This window comes from Callorhinus ursinus, unplaced genomic scaffold, assembly GCF_003265705.2.
Source record: "Callorhinus ursinus isolate GAN/ISIS: 27379988/994484 unplaced genomic scaffold, GSC_fseal_2.0 scaffold48, whole genome shotgun sequence".
Classification (NCBI taxonomy): domain Eukaryota; kingdom Metazoa; phylum Chordata; class Mammalia; order Carnivora; family Otariidae; genus Callorhinus; species Callorhinus ursinus.
The window spans coordinates 8,776,030-8,792,940 of record NW_027397110.1 but is presented as its reverse complement, the minus strand read 5'-3'; the positions used below and the strand labels follow the sequence as shown (position 1 = coordinate 8,792,940).

General features: G+C 54.6%; 1 protein-coding gene across 6 annotated transcripts in view; it reads left to right on the top strand.

Annotated features, from left to right (window-relative positions):
• Window positions 1-5,858, top strand: part of MGAT3 (beta-1,4-mannosyl-glycoprotein 4-beta-N-acetylglucosaminyltransferase) — a 37,612-nt gene extending 31,754 nt beyond the window's left edge. For all 6 annotated transcript variants that reach the window (XM_025881761.2, XM_073882742.1, XM_073882743.1 and 3 more), the window contains one exon: window positions 1,032-5,858. In XM_025881761.2, coding sequence (XP_025737546.1) covers window positions 1,032-2,634 — 1,603 coding nt within the window. In that variant the 3' untranslated portion in view covers window positions 2,635-5,858. The remainder of the gene's footprint in view (window positions 1-1,031) is intronic.
• Window positions 5,859-16,911: the final 11,053 nt, after the last annotated feature.

Below are 16,911 nucleotides of genomic sequence, written 5' to 3'. Positions count from 1 at the left end.
AAAAATCTCTATCATTGATTGAGGAAAACAACTTGATTGTACTTAATATCCAATGTGATAATATTTATGAAAAATAGGAAATCAAAAACAGAAATGCTGCATATAAAACCAGCAACACACCTCAAACAGATCAAACTGTTTATGCCTGGAGATTGGTCTAGTAAAGGGGTAATGAAGGGGAACTTTTACTTATTCTTTTAAATATGTTAGAATTAAATGTGTTTCCTTGAGACCTGTGAATTTTTTCAGTGAAAAGGAATTAAAAAGATATGTCAAGCGCGTCTGGGTGGCTCAGTCGGTTAGGCATCTGCCTTTGGCTCGGGTCTTGATCCTGGAGTCCTGGGGTAGAGCCCCGAATCGGGCTCCCTGCTCAGCTGGGAGTCTGCTTCTCCCTCTGCCCTCCCCCTGCTCATGCGCTCTCACTCTCTCTCAAATAAATAAATAAACTCTTAAAAAAAAAAAAAAAAAGATTTGTCAACATATCCACAAAAGAAAGAAAGAAAGAAAAGAAAAGAGAGGAAAGCACCCCGGGCAGGGCAGGGAGGGGACGGATCCACGTCGGCAGCCTGCAGCCCACTCTCCCCCTCCCTTGGGGCAGGTTCTGCACTGCAGAGTTGGGCTTTTCCCAGGCTGCATTGTTCCTAGAGCAAAGTCAAGCGGTGAAGCCGAAGCCGGTCTGGTCAGGCGAAGCAGGCCAGGTGGAGGATCAGGCTGCAGCGGGCGTGCGTGTGGTGGGTGTGGTGACCTGGTACTCTCTGAGGGGAAAGGAGGAGGTCCTGAGCCCGGAAGGGAATTTCCGTGATGCCTCGCCTTCCAGAGGTACCTGGTACAGCGAGTTGGACTCACAGGCTGGACTCGTGGGGGCCAGGAGGTGACTTCCTGTAGGGGTGCCAGGCACTGGCCAGGACGTTCACAGACACGGTGGCTGCAAAGGCCTCCCTGGGTTCCCTCCCTTAGGAGAGGGGCCTCAGGCTCTCCTCACCAAGGTCTGCGGACCCCTGATCCGTCTGCTCTATCCCTCTTTACTGCAGGATGAAGATGAGACGCTACAAGCTCTTTCTCATGTTCTGTATGGCCGGCCTGTGCCTCATCTCCTTCCTGCACTTCTTTAAGACCCTGTCCTATGTCACTTTCCCTCGAGAACTGGCCTCCCTCAGCCCGAACCTCGTGTCCAGCTTCTTCTGGAACAATGCCCCCGTCACGCCCCAGGCCAGCCCGGAGCCGGGCAGCCCCGACCTGCTGCGAACGCCGCTCTATTCCCACTCGCCCCTGCTCCAGCCGCTGTCACCAAGCAAGGCCACCGAAGAACTCCACCGGATGGACTTCGTGCTGCCCGAGGACACCACCGAGTATTTCGTCCGCACCAAGGCGGGAGGGGTCTGCTTCAAACCAGGCACCAAGATGCTGGAGAAGCCCCTCTCGGGGCGGCCCGAGGAGAAGGCCGAGGGGGCCGACGGCTCCTCGGCCCGGGGCCCGGCCCGGCACCTGCTGAGCGCCCGTGAGCGCCCGGGGGCCCGCGGCCCACGGCGCAAGTGGGTGGAGTGCGTGTGCCTCCCGGGCTGGCATGGGCCCAGCTGCGGCGTGCCCACCGTGGTGCAGTACTCCAACCTGCCCACCAAGGAGCGCCTGGTGCCCCGCGAGGTGCCGCGGCGGGTCATCAACGCCATCAACATCAACCACGAGTTCGACCTGCTGGACGTGCGCTTCCACGAGCTGGGCGACGTGGTGGACGCCTTCGTGGTGTGCGAGTCCAACTTCACGGCCTACGGGGAGCCGCGGCCGCTCAAGTTCCGCGAGATGCTCACCAACGGCACCTTCGAGTACATCCGGCACAAGGTGCTCTACGTCTTCCTGGACCACTTCCCGCTGGGCGGGCGGCAGGACGGCTGGATCGCCGACGACTACCTGCGCACCTTCCTGACGCAGGACGGCGTGTCGCGCCTGCGCAACCTGCGGCCCGACGACGTCTTCATCATCGACGACGCCGACGAGATCCCGGCGCGCGACGGCGTGCTCTTCCTCAAGCTCTACGACGGCTGGACGGAGCCGTTCGCCTTCCACATGCGCAAGTCGCTGTACGGCTTCTTCTGGAAGCAGCCGGGCACCCTGGAGGTGGTGTCGGGCTGCACGGTGGACATGCTGCAGACGGTGTACGGGCTGGACGGCATCCGCCTGCGCCGCCGCCAGTACTACACCATGCCCAACTTCCGGCAGTACGAGAACCGCACGGGCCACATCCTGGTGCAGTGGTCGCTCGGCAGCCCGCTGCACTTCGCCGGCTGGCACTGCTCCTGGTGCTTCACGCCCGAGGGCATCTACTTCAAGCTCGTGTCCGCCCAGAACGGCGACTTCCCCCGCTGGGGCGACTACGAGGACAAGCGGGACCTCAATTACATCCGGAGCTTGATCCGCACCGGGGGCTGGTTTGACGGCACGCAGCAGGAGTACCCGCCGGCCGACCCCAGTGAACACATGTATGCCCCTAAGTACCTGCTCAACAACTACGCCCAGTTCCGCTACCTGCTGGACAACCCCTACCAGGAGCCCAAGAGCACAGCGGAAGGTGGGCGGCGGAACAGGGGTCCCGAGGGAAGGCCACCCGCCAGGGGCAAATTGGATGTGGTTGAAGGCTAAGGCTGCATGATCTTAGAGGGCCAGTGGCAGGGTGGGGGGCGGCGGCTGCCCCTCCTGGTATTTTCCTGCCTCCCTCTGCCCTGTGGCTGGTTCTTGAGAAGACCAGGAGTGGAGCGGTGGAGGAGTCTTCCCTACTCAGGCCCTCGTGAATCAAGGGGCAGGCCTGTGAGCTCACAAAACATCCTTCCTCATCAGGAGAGGGGAGTCCAGCCCTTCCGACCACCAAGAGCCCTGTGGCGGGCCGGGGGCGGGGGGGTGCCAGCCGAGAGTGCTTGATGGTTACTGGGTAGCGGGGGAGGGCAGGCAGGGTGGGGAAGGGAACCTGCAGGAGCTCCCCAGGGCTACCAGGTGGGAGCTGTGGGCCCTGCCAGGAAGAAACCTACCATTTGGCCTCCTGGGGCTTTGGACCGGGCAGTGGAAAAGTGGATGTGTCAGGAGGTCCTGGGGCTCTGTAAATACATACTTTGGGGTCCAGGAGGGAAAGGGGACACCAAGGTGGGAGGGGATGAAAAACAGCAGCCAGCTGGGAAGAACTGCAGTGTCCTCAGAAGAGCTGAGCCAGAGGGAGCTGAGAACTCTGCCCTAGGCCACCCTTGTGCTGGATAGCACCTGTGGGGTAGACAGGGGTCTGTGGAAGTCCAAGGAGTCTTCCTTTTGGTTCCAAACCTGGCCTTGACATTCCTTCTTTCGTTATATTGCTGTCTTGTGGGCTGCCCACTCAGTCCTTGCAAGGCCAAGAGTCCAGTTCTCAGGGTGGGATGGGAGCCAGAGGCTGGACCATCAGCCAGCCTCATAGGTTGGGCCTGGGAGGGGGCGTGGGGGAAGAGGCGGTTCCCCATTATCCCATCCCCAGCTCCCCACTATCTCTGGTAGAGTCACCCTTGCGCCCCTCCCTGGGGCTGGCTAGAGCCAGGAAGGGCCCATGGGGCTGCCCTGGACCCAGGAGGGACTTGAAAGCCAGCTGTATGTCACCTCATTCCTCTTTGCCTCATGAGGTCAGGGGATATATTGGTGAGATTCTAAGCTGCTCTAATTAAGAAACCCCAAAATACAGTGGTTTAAGCAAGACAAGCTTGTTTCTAGCTTAACTGTCTAGAGAGAGATGGTCCAGATCCGGTATGGCAGCTCTGCTTTCCTTCATATGGACCTTCCAATTCTGGATAGAGTGGTTGCTTCAGCTCCCACCATCACATGTGCATCCCAGCCCAGGGGAAGCAGAGAACGGCAAGAGAAGTACATGCCCTTCCCTGTTAAGGGCATGAGCCTGAAATGGCATGGTCACTTCTGATCACATCTCACTGGCCACGTCTTAGTCACATGGCCACAATAGCTGCAAGGGAAGCTGGGAAAGGTAGTCTTCAGCCACATGCCCAGCCTCAGCCTGAGAGTTCTCTTAGTAAAGGAAGGAGGAGAGAATGGAGACAGGAGACAAGGAGCATCTCTGGCACAGAGGGAGGGGGATGGGGAGAGAGCGTAGGAATGACTAACGCAGTCCTAGGATCCTACTCTCACGTTCAGAACTCCTGGAAGCACCTGTTCCTGCCCCCACTCACTGCCAGCCCAGGGTTGGGGGGCACTTAGAGCCTGTAGTTGTAGGAGGGGTGATAACACCCCCCTCCCAAGGCCCCATAGATGTTCACCCAGTGATGCCAGGATGCAGAGCCTGCCTGTGGAACGGTACATGTTTGTGCGCGCGCGCGTGTGTGTGTGTGTGTGTATTTATGGGCATGTGTGCATGCTTGGTGTGTACTTGTACGTGTCTCTATTGGGGTGTCCCTGTAAATATATGCTTCTGTATGGATGTGGGGGCAGGGCCCAGGCCTCCCCTTCCCCAGGACCTGGAGCTTGTGGCCACACCTCCTTGCGGCTCCCACAAAGTAACTAAGGCAGAAAGCCCTTGGGGAGTCTAGAAAGCAAGGCTAAAGGGGGTGCGGGGCCTGTCTGTCTGTCCGTCTTTCGGTCCAAGGAATGAGAATCCTCCTGATGTGAGGGCTGAACAGCTGAGAGCTCACTACCTCTCCAGCCCATCTTGGTCCCAACTATACCCTTCCATCCGGTCCCACCCAGCCTCGAGCCTGGACGTTCTCTGGATGTCTTATTGGGGTTTCCTGATGGGCCAGGAGAGAAGGGTGTCTCCTTTGCCACAGCCCTGTCCAAGGAAATGTCTGGCGTGGGCATGGTCTGGGGACCTGGCCGCAGAGCAGCCTCTGGTGGGCAGGCATGAAGCAGGCGGAGGGTGCTCTCTGGCCTCCATGGTCCCTCCCCAAGGGAGTCCATGGCGTGCCCTGAGGGAACCCCTCCCTTGGAGTTATAGCAGCTGCTCTCCCAGTCCCTCTTGGAGCTGAGAAGTGGCAAAAGAGGTCAGAATGTCCCTGTGGCTCTGGGCCAACTCAGGCCAGGGCCTGCCTTCCCAGCCACCTCTGCTCACCTCCTGGACCGGCGGTCTCGGGGGGCTCCTGAATCATGCCTGAGCCCTAGCTCAGGGCAGGCTTCCTCATCCCATGCCCCTGGCACACTCAGCTGCTGTGGGGACCCCCCCCTCCCCAGGCTGGTGGGGGTCCCTGGCCTCCAGTTCACCAGCTCCAGGTCAGGGGAAGGAAAAGGGGGGGAGCTCAGACCTGCCAGGCCTCACCTTCCCTCTCAGACCCAGAGCATGTTTGTGGTCACTGCCAAGGGGAGACCTGGCCATTGGGTGGAGAGGGCGGCCATCAGAGGGGTGGGGGGGGCCAAGGTGTGGGGTTGAAGAGTTTCACTTATACTCACATCATACACTGGGAATTTCGGGGGGCAGGGGAGCCCTGGGCCACTCCCCCAGTATGAAAGGAAACCAAACTGTGAATGGGAGTGCAGACACACCGCTCCCCTAGGTGTCTTTCCCTGGGAACCACTGGCCCTATGACCTCTAGACTCAGGAGGCTCAGCCCACCCACAGGTCATGTCAGTTCGTGGGGGCAGGTTCGCAGCAGTGGACATGGGAGAGCTTTGGGGGCAAAGGTGGCAGGCGGGGAGGGGAGACAGGACTTCTCCAAGCGGAAGGCAGGGCCCTGGGAAATGCATAATTTAAGGACGCCAATGATAATAGTATTATTTTTTTTGTAAGGGAAAATCAATATGTACATTCTGAAATCATTTTCTCTGTAAATGGTTGGATTTCATTTCACCCTTAAAGGGATGCTTAAAGGAAAAGATAATATTAATAATAAAAACAGCTACAAAGTCTGAAAGGTACATGTGTGGGGCCAGTTTGGGGGTGCTCTGGGTCAGGGAGGGGTGCAAGGGAGGGGTTCTGGTCTTCTTAAAGACCTCCTCACTGCCAGGGCTGGGCCAGTGGGGTGCGAGCCTCCCCATGAACTGGATGGCTGCTGGGGAGAAGGGGGACATGCAGAGCCCCTTCATGGAGGGATGCAGTCACACATGTGCGTGCGCGCGCGCGCGCACACGCACACACACACACGCATACACACACGCACGCCACCAAGGGAGCTTCCTCCCCCACCCCACCCACACCCGGTAGAAATGCCGGACAGGGGAAAGTGCTGGAAGGAGGGCCACAGAAAGAAGAAGTGGGCCCAGGACTGGCGACATTCACCCTCCCGGGTGGGCCAGTACCCCTCCTGTCTCTGCCCAGAGGGGAGACGTCCCCCCAAGTCCTGCTCTCGGGGCATCCAAACAAACGCTCCCGCCTCAGTGCTCTTCTCTTCTATACCTGTCACAGGTTCCCTTTTTTTTTTCTTTTAAGATTTTATTTTTTTAAGTAATCTCTATACCCAACATGGGGCTCGAACCTACAACCCCAAGATCAAGAGTCCCATGATCCACCTTCCTGAACCAGCCAGGCTCCCCCATCACAGGTTCAAAGGTCACACAGCTACTGGCTGGCAGAAGAGGGACCGCACCGGGATCTCCAGCACTGGTCCTGTCGCTGGCCCTTTGGGGGCAGGTGAGGATGGCCGTGGCTCTCCTGTGGACTTGTGCTCTGATGGCGCCTGGGGCCGTGGAAGTTGGGGGGGGGCCTTCCTGGAGGCTTTCTCTGGGCCCATGGATAATGGTATTGTTCTGGGGAAGGAACCCTCTGGGTACTTTCTAAGGAAAGTCTCAGAGATGGTGGGAGTGGGCACACTTTGAACTCTGCCTCCATCCCCTGTCGGGTGGCTAGGCAGCCACCCTGTTAGATGGGGAGACTGAGGCTGGACACAGGGAGGAGAGCCAGTGTTGGTGGCTATAGCAGGGGCTAATGTCCCCTGGGCACCCATGACTCTGGCCACACTCCCAAAGCCCAGGAAGGCGCATGCTGCAGGTGCTTGGGGTGGGTGGGGTGGGGAGTGGGATTCCACAGGATTGTGGGGGAGTGGAGGAGATGCAGACATCCCACCGAGCCAAAAGAAGGTGATGGTGACCCCTCACCATTTGAGATCAAGTGTATAACCCTTAAATCCCATCCCAGAGCGAATCATCCTCATCATAGACATAGACACCACCCGAGCTCCTAACCAAGCCAGGCATGGCGCCTGGTCAGGGGACACGGAGCGAGGCCAGTCCCTGCTTTCAGCGGGGATCACAGTCAGTGGGGAACAGCGGCAGGTCAGCACACCTCAGCGCGGTCAGGTGAGGGCTGACGTGAAGTCATCGAGCCTAGGAAGCTGGCACAAGAATCTCCCTCACCTGGCCAGCAGGAAGGTGTGGGGGTACTGGCAGGCTCCGTGGCCTTGGAGGGGATGCATATTCCCTCCAGATTCAATCTCCTGTATACAAAATGGGTCCATAGAAAGCTTTCAGAACGTAACATCCAGAGGATAACATAAAATACAGGGACACGCTCTGCAGCCTGGAAAGCCCCATCGGGTGGGGGAGACAAGGGCAGCAATCAGCAAGGCACTCGTGTGGTTGCTTTCCAGGTCGGGGCTTGAGCTGTGGGCAGTTAAAACCCCCACATCCTCAAGGCCCGTCCTCCTGGATCCCACTGGAAGTCCCCACCCAGTCACCCCAAATCATGGAATGTCCACAAATCTCTGGTTACAGTTCAAAGCAGTGAAAAGCCTTGCCCGGGCTCAGCCCCCTGGGCAGCATCCTTGGCCCCTCATGTGCCGTTCTAGTGAATCCCCAGACACTCAGTTATAGCAGGAAACTCACTCCTTTAAATTACAATAATTGTTTAAGTTTTATGTTTTAGTTTACTCTATCAGATATTTATTGCTTCAACACAAGCCACCCTGAAATTTAATAGCTAAAACAGCAAATTATTTGCCGACAGTTCCGTATTTCAATCCGGGCTCAACTGAATGGTTGGGTTCCTCTGCCCAGTTGCACGTGGGTAGTCACTGAAAGGATGTGTCCACCTGCTCAGGCCTGACCTGGATTACTGGTGACAAAGGAAGGGATAAGTCACGAAAGAACAAGGCTGTCAACCAATGACTGCACACCAGACAAGGGGGACATTAACACACACAGGCCCCCTCTGGCCTCACAGACCCACTGAGGTGAGACTCTGAGAAGGACCTCACATCACCTCTGAGGTCTCCTGCCAAAAAAAAAAAAAAAAAGTGACTTAAACCTAATCTCAAGGAAGTGTCACACAAACTCAAGTTGAGATACAATCTGCCCCCAAACCAGACCTCCCCTGTGCTCCTGATTTCCCGTAACCCTGTCCTTTGGCAGAAAAAGCCCAACCCCACATTGGTACCACAAACCACCTTTCAAACACCTATCCTAGACTGCTGAAAGCTTCTAGAGCCAAACCATCAACAGCGGCACCAGTCATTGCTGCTGTGGCCTTGGCATGTGGGTTGGTGGTTCCCATCATCCCCGCCGACCACCATGGTGTGTGAGCCTAGCCAAGACCAGGAGAGCTTCCCGGCCGAGTTCAGCCTAAACATTAATCCAGTCTTGTGAGCTCAATTGCTTTGGCCACTGGGGTGGTTTGTTACACAGCGTAATTGTGGCCATAAGATGACTGACACAGTTTGCTTTCGGTTAATGACAGAAAAGCCAACCCAGATGAGTAAAGCAGAGAAGAAATTTATCGGCTTGCTAACAGGTTACTTTAGTCACAGCAAAGGCTTCAGGTACAGCTTGAGGTGGAGCTTACTGTCACGTTGTCATCCAGCTCTCTCTGTGGCTCAGCTCAGCTCCACTTCCTATCTCGTGTTGTCCTTTTTCCCAGACAGCCTTAATCCTCATGCCTGCAAGATGGCTGCAGCAGCTCCAGGCCTCACAGCATCTCATCTTGTGAACTTAGCACAGAAGAAATAGAGCTCCTCTCCCTAAAAGTCCTGGGCCTGTGTCTCAGTGACTTAGAGAAATAAAGTCATGTGATCATCCCTGGGCCAATTGGTGAGACTAGAGGGGGGCATGGGTAGAATATGCTGATCAGCTTAGATCTTCCAGAGGAAGGAGGATGCCCCAAAGGAATGTGGGTTGCAGAGGTCACCACCGGCACAACCTCAGCTGCCTCCATCAGGTCTTTCACCAGCCCTTGGCCAAGTCCTTCTCCAGCATGCTCATCTGCAAAATGAAGATCTTCATGGGACAGGCCTCCGGAGTGGTTGTGAGTGTGCTCAGAACTTGGAACAGAGCCCAGAGCATCGGGAGAGCCTCCAAAGTGTGAGCCATCACCATCATGACCACGGCCTCACCCTCCATTCCCTCACGTCTGACGCAGGGTCACGCATCCTGTCTCCACACTCCCTCCCTCAGCCTCTGTGACTTCCCCTTCCTCCTTCCTGATGTTCCTTCCTGGGATCCTTTTATTCCATGCACCCCTTCAATAAGGGGGCTCCCCAGGACTTAATCCTGGACCCACTGCTCTGCCTACTCTTCTTGATTCTCACCCAGGTGGTGCTGGATCAGTCTCTCCAGGGAGTCCTCCCTCCTGGGCACCCAGCCCGTGGATCCAATAGCTTGTTGGATTGGTCCTCAAGGTGTCAAGGTCGCCTCAAACACCATGCGACCAAATGAATTCAGCTTCCTCCCCACCCCCGCCCAGGGCTGTTCTTTCTGTTCTGTATTCTCCATCCCATTGATGACCCCTCATCTACCCATGCAACAGCTGGAAATCTGGGAGTCTTCCTTGAATTCTTCCTAACAGTAGCTACCATTTATTTAGTGCCTACTGTGTGCCGGAGACTGTGTTAGATCACTACCCGGGGTCCAAATCCCAGGTCCCCACTTGCTAATCAGCCAACCCTGGATGTGTTCCTCAGACTTAAGCCCTCATTTCAGCATTTGTAAAGTGGAGATGATGACTCCCACCTCAAAGCATCAAGGGGCTTAAAGGATGCATGAAAAGCAGCTAGCACAGAGCTGGGCATGCAGTAGGCATTCAGTAAATGCTGGCTGTAGTGGACATTTGCAGTCACTCTTCTCAGGATCTCTTCCTACCAGAACTTCTTAATCGTGCATTTGGGTGAGATTGACGCACACGCACAAATGTGCCCACTCACACATGCACACGGCCAGCTCTTGGGGTAGCCCTGAATGGCTACACCAGTTGGTACACCCACTGCCTGGTCAGGGTGATTACTTTAGGGATGGACAATCCAGGTTAGTGATACAGAAGAAAAAATTGCTGGAAGCTCCTGGAAAAGAAGTTCTTCAAGAAGGGTGGGAAAAGAGCCCCCACCACAAGGAATAAGAGGGAGGAGTATATAGCTTATAGCATTGGCTGCTGGGTAGAGCCTCACCCAAAACCCACAGTTAGGACTTCTCAGTTATGTGAGCCCGTAAATTCCCTTTGTGAGAGACACTTTGAGCTGGGTTTTCTGCTACTTATAACCAAAAGCCTTCTAACTCCTCTAAAGAAAACCTTCCTGAGTTCATGCACACTATTCTCTTGGCCCAGAACCTTCTGCTGCCATTTTGTACCTAACTCTTACTCACTCTTTCAGGCTCCACTCGTGTGTCAGGTTCTCCAGGAGGCCTTGCTGGTAAGGCCCCCACCTCTGCCTCCCCATGCCCAGGGTAGGTGCTGATCCTCTGGGCTCCCATTACGTCTCGAACGTCTCCAGCACTGCCCTTTCCACATGGTCTTAGGATGGTCTGTTTTTGTGTTTTTCTCCCACACTTGGGAGCAAACAGTTCCTGGCACAACTCAACAGCTATTTATGGAATGGATGCTGCTAGTAAGTAGAGGCACTGAGATTTGAACCCAGGACTGTCTCCTATGCTGTCCAATAACCCCCACTTCCCAGATACCCTGCTCCCTGAATGTCCCACTCTGCCTGGCTTCTATCACATACAACCTACCTGCCCACCTGAGGACAGTAGGTATTCTATGACCCAAACTTCTTCTTCTATAGGGCCTCGCCCACAGGATTAGCTGCCCTCCCACCCCCGGCTCAGTTACTGGCCCAGCCTGGCCAAGACTTGCCACTTCTGTCGAGTATCACACTGCATCCGTGCCCATGGTATAATGAGAACCTTTGGTGTGTCCTGCTGGGCAGCCTTTCTGAAGACCCAGCATGCCTCACACCAGGCCTTTTTGGATGCTCTGCCTTCTAGAAGTTCACATGAGACAAGGCCAGGCCCTCGTCCACGTGACTGTCCATCACATAGTCAAAAATAACTGTCTCCATTCCCTGTTCTGCTCTGCCAGTTGGTCCACTGCTACCCAGTAATGGGACTTTTAGACTGTTTACCATTTGGTTCTACAAATAGTGGCCAGGGTCTGGGGTGCAGGTTGGTGGTGGGAAGAACACACAACATTCTTGAGATTTGTAGGAGGCAGAGAACTTCCTGACTCAGCCAGTCCAGCCCATTGTAACGTCCTGGGGCAGAGGCTCCGAAGGGGGGCACTCAGTTCTTCTATAAAGCTCTTGAAGGGTCCCCTGGATCACCAGCATTTAAAGCAATCTGATGAGGATGCTTAGAAGCAATTTTGTTTTTGCAAATTAAATTCATCTCTTAGGAAGCCCCCAGGCTAATGCAGTTAGGCATGTGACCCCACTCTGTGAATTAGTCTTTTTGGTTTGACACCTCAGTCCTCCCGCCTCCACCCGTATCCATGCCACTTCTTGTCACTACTCACTTTTCAGCTCAACCCCGCACTCACTCACTCACTGCACACCGTGACGGGCCCCAGGGAAGATACAGAAATGAAGACACATTTTCTGCCTTCTAGGAGCTCAAAATCGATTGTGAGTAACCGACTGCAGGTTTCTCGACCTCACCACTCGTGACAACGTAGCCAGATAATTCTGTGTGGGCGGGGGGGGGGGGGGCTGTCCTGTACATTGCGGGGTGTTAGCAGGATCCCTGACCCCTACTCACTAGATGAATCCACTCCCCCAAGTGTGACAACCAAACATGTCCCCAGATATTGTTAAATGTCCCCCCGGGGGGATAAAATCACTCTTGTGGTTAAGGACCACTACAATAGGCATATACAACCATTGAGCACCTACTGTATACATGCCAGGCAGTTTGCATACATTACTTCATGTAATATAAATGGTTTTTGGGGGGGATTCTTCCCCCTTACCAACCTGCAAGATTGTGGGGGTGGGGAGGCTAGGATTTGGGGAGATTAAGGGTATAAATAAATTGCTCAAAGGCACACAGCTCCCGGTGGGAGTTCGGACCAGGGTCTCCGCCACCCCTTCTCACGGTGCTGTGCTGCCTCCTAGTGGAATAGCCAGGAACGGCCACAACCAGCGGTGCAGGCTGGACTTCTCTCCCTCCCCCTCTTCTAACTGGATGTCAGGTGGGATTTGAGGCAGCATGTACAAGTAGACGCCACAAAAATGGAAAGATGTATATAGCTAATTAGACTCACAGAAAATTACAAAGAAAAAAGAAAACCAAGACTAGGAAAAATGCACGATGATGAAGGCAATGCTAGGGGAACGTGCAAGTGTTGAAGGCGTGCAGGGCAAAGGGGTACGTGTTCTTCTTCTCCCCTTTCGCAGCCGAGGAGCTGAAGGTTCCAGAGCTCACACAGGAGGTGGCAGAACTTGGAGGATGAACAGCTCTGGAACATCTGCTGCCTACACAGCCCGGCCGGGCATGTCTTCCTCACCTGTGTGTCCCCAGCACTCTGCCCAGGCCCAGCAGCTCTCACCAAATCCCGCTGACCTGTCCCAACGTGGTGTGCATGTAACAACTCACCCTTCCTCAGAGCTGCTGTCTCCCAGACCCCACTCGCACTAATAGTAGATGTTGATATCCACCCCCTGGCACATCCCCAGTGGGGCCCCGAAGACCCCTGCACTCTGCCACCTTCCTTAGTCAGGGTTCATCTGTCCCCCTTCCGAGTCACCAAGCATGGAGGCCCACCACTCTGCATCAACGCGAGGCTTTGCCAGCCGGTGTCATCAACACCCTTAGAAGTTACCAAGCACAGCCCAGGATGGTGCCGGGTTTTGCCTCCGTGATCTGGTAAGAGGGGCCTCAGGTCTGCTTGTGGCTGCCTGCCCTTCCAGCTGGGTAGATGTTTCCTCCCCTGCCCATCTGATACGAGAAGGTGGTGAGAATGGCTTTCCCATTAGGGAGCCATGTCTAGAGAGGGTTCCTCCCATTCTCTAGTCTGTGCCGGGCTGTGGGATTGCAGAGACCCCTGGGGGAAGAGAGGCTCTTCTGCCGATCAGTGAGCACGAGGACATCAGGGGGTCAAGTTTTAAGACTCAAAGGACCAAGAGCATGCACAAACATTACAACTCATCCTCTAAACCGCACTCAGGGTCATCCCAAGCTCTGTGCATCCTCTGGAATGGATCTTGTCTTAATTACTGTGTTGCCATACACCCCAGACTCTGACCTGGAAATGCAGACATGCCTTGCTCTCCCTCTTCTCCCTTTCCCTGGCAATCCATCCTCAAGGCAGGGTCACTGCCAGCCCATGCAGGTTTCTGTGCAAATTGAGAAAGACATCCCTTCACCCAAGACATTTTATTTCCACCTATTGGAAAATTGCCGTAATGTACTGATTTCATTAGAACAAGACAATTCACTGTCTTCTGCCAAAGAAATGTCACAGGAAACATACAACTCCACAAGGTCTATGATGTGAAAGGTGCCCCTTGGATGTGGTGCCCTTGTGCAGTGTGTAACATGAACCACCACACCCAGCAGTCCTGCCTGTACCTTATGGATCTGATCCAGTCACCACCTGCTCCCAACTTTAAAATAGTCTATGGCTCCCCATCACCTACAGTAGCAAGTCAAAGTTCTTGATGTAGCTCCAGGGAGTCTCGCTATCTTTTCATCTTCCTTGTCCCACGTCCTTGGCCTGGGGTAGAAAACTTACTGAAATTCACCTACAGGCTCAACAGCACTATTCATGATATGGCTTGTTTTGAAGAGGTGAGCTGAGCCAATCAGAGGAAGCAGGTTGGAAAGGGGGCAAATGACACAAGTGCAGAGAGAAGCAGCCATGAGATCAGTACCTGGCCCTGGTCATCCTTAGGACAAACCCAACCTGAGTTGGTTTCAGTGGAGCTCTGAGCCCCCAACAACTCAAAGAAGCCCTATCAGAGCTGTGACTTGGAGGAGGTCACACTGACCCAGGAGTCAGCAAATTTGAAGTATCATGAAAATGGGGTCCTTAAATACACACAGGAATTTAGTATATGATATAAATGACACTGGGGGAAGGAAAGATTATTTCATAAATATCTGACAGCCACTGAGAAGAAAGATTACAATCCCTACCTCACTCCTTACACCAGAGTGAATTCCAGATGAATATACCAAAGATACAAATTTCTTAAAAAGTATAATTTGGCCAGTCTCTTCTCTCTCTGGGTGTCTGTACAGGTGTGTGTGTGTGTGTGTGTGTGTGTGTGTGTGTGTGTATGCATGCACACATGTGTGCATGTACCCTGGGGCCAGCAGGGAGGGGCTGAACTGGATAAACTCTCAAGTGTCTAACAGCTGTGACCCTCACGAGGCCTCAGGTCTTAGCAGACTCAGCAGACCACAGGAGCCCAAAGGGTAACGTAATGTAAATGAGGGAGCACCAGTGGATGAGACAATAGGGCATGGTGGGGATTGGGGTGAACTGAGGAGCTCAAACTCTGTCCAAAGTTGGTGGCTGCTCCTTAGCATAAGTGGGGAACCCAGTGCTGCCAGATCATTGAATATTTGAGCAAACCTGGAAAGCTGTCTTTTATAATTTTCTGGGTCTTGCAAAGCTCTTTGTGGAGTGAAGAGAACAGTTCTTGGTCTACTCCAGCATGGAGGCCTCCAGTTTACCCCTAGAGGAGGTGGAGGCTATAATCAGCCTGAGTGGTGCTGCCTCATCTGTAAAGTAGGTACACTGCTATCCAGCCCTCGCAGGACTGTAGTAGGGATCAGTGGGTATAAATAAAGGACAGAAAGGGACATTGATGGACATTCACTGTGCAACTGCTCTGGGCAGGGCACTGTACTCACAGAGGGGGCACACGTGGGCAGAGGTGGAGCCCCTGCGCATCTGCCAGTCCTGGCCCCCCCTCCTGCACCTGCCAGAGGGAGGGTATTCAGTGAATGAGCTCACATTCCCCGTGCCCTGTTCGGCACCACCTGGCACAATGTAGGCAGCAAAGCTTTCACAGGCTAATGGGGGAACCTCACTCCTGTCCAGGGATATCAGGTTTTAGTCTGGTGAATACAGGATCGATGACCTCGGATGACAGCAAACTCCATTAGGAGGGAGGCGCTCACTCTGAGAGTGATTTCCAGGTCCCTGGCCAGCTCACATCCCGGAGCTTTGCGATCCAGTTACAGTCAACTCCTCCATTACTCCATCAGCCCAGGTAAGAGGGTCTCAATTTTATAAGGCATCCTGCTGCGCAGAGTAAAGGGCACGAGACTCGTAAGACCCTGGTCACAGGGACTCACCTTCTCTGCCTTATGTCAGGAAGCCTGGGGCTTTCCCTCCCCCTGCCCCCTGGGTGAGCAGCATCTGTGGACTTCGCTCCAGTGAGGGCTCACTGTCTCTGGGGCTTTTAACTCCTCTGCCTGGACTGGCTCCTCTCCTCCCCTCCTCAGGCTGGAACACATACCAGCCCACTGCCACCCCACCCTGCCCACTTTCCCTCCCTCCAACTGGCCTCTCCTCTCACCCTTTCCCCTCCCAGCAAAGTTACTGTCTCCCTTTCCACCTTCCCATGTATTCTTTTGCCCCTGGGCTCTCACCGAAGTGAGAGAGTCTGGGACCAGCGCCTAATTGGGCAAGGCTGGTCTCAGACTGGCTGGAGCACCAGCCTCTGTGGCCACACCCTCCTCTCCCCAAGCCTCCAGGAGACCCCTGTCTTCTGCAGTGTCTTCTGCTTCCTCGGCCTTAGACATCAGTGTCCCCAGATCTCCCCTTCTGTGCCCTCTTCCTCCACTCTTGCCCCGAGTGACTTCATCTATCCCAGGGGACCCTTCAATCCCCAGAGTGGAGTTCAGATCCTAGTCCCGCTGCTTATGGCTCTTCGAGGTCCTGCCTCCTTGGATGGATGTAACTGGGGCAGTGACAGTCTTATCCCCACATGGCTGTGATGAGGGTCGGGCGATTGTATGTGCAAGTGTCAGCACACAAAGAGCCATGCTCACTCCCACTGTCTGTTGATGGCTCTCAAGGGGCACCGCAGTGGCCTGGGGACCAATCTGCATGTCTTAGCCCATCAGTCTAGTCCCTGTAAAGGGACCAGGCAGCTCTTTCCCAGATGGAAGTCTGAGCCTAGCTCAAACTTCCCTCTTGCTGTTGGCTCAGGGTCAAAATCCTGGCTGTGGCCTGCTAGGCCCTGCCTTCCTCCCCAGTCTCATCTCGGGCCTCTCCTTCCTGAGTTCTCTGGCTCTCGTTCTTTGAACTCTACAATGGGCAGAGACCCCATCCTTTGCCGGGACCACTCCTGCCCCTGTATTATCACCTGAACTCCCTAAGGCCTCAGCCATAGTTTTATTTCTCATTACAGATATACCCTTAATACACTGATATGCACCGCTTCACTCTCCCTCCATCTTAGTTAGCATGAGTGGATTTCAAGATCAGATTGCTTAGGTACTTTAATCCCCATTTAAACCAAGACTCAGAGCTGTTCAGAACCTTGCTGAAGGTCCCCCAGCTGTCAGGTAGCAGAGCTGGGATTCAAACCCATGACTGACTGCAGACTAAGGGCGCCAGCATAACAGCTCAGAGCACACCTTGCAGACTATCACCTCGTCCCCGGGAAACCTTGGCATGCTCGCCGTCCAGCTTTGGGTCTCATCCCTTTGCCTCCCTATCCAGCTGGTGCCCACGCAACCCTGCTTCTGCACTGACAAAGGCTCCTCTCCAAGCAACTGTCTGTGCACCTGTCTGCCCCCCTCTTGACCCTG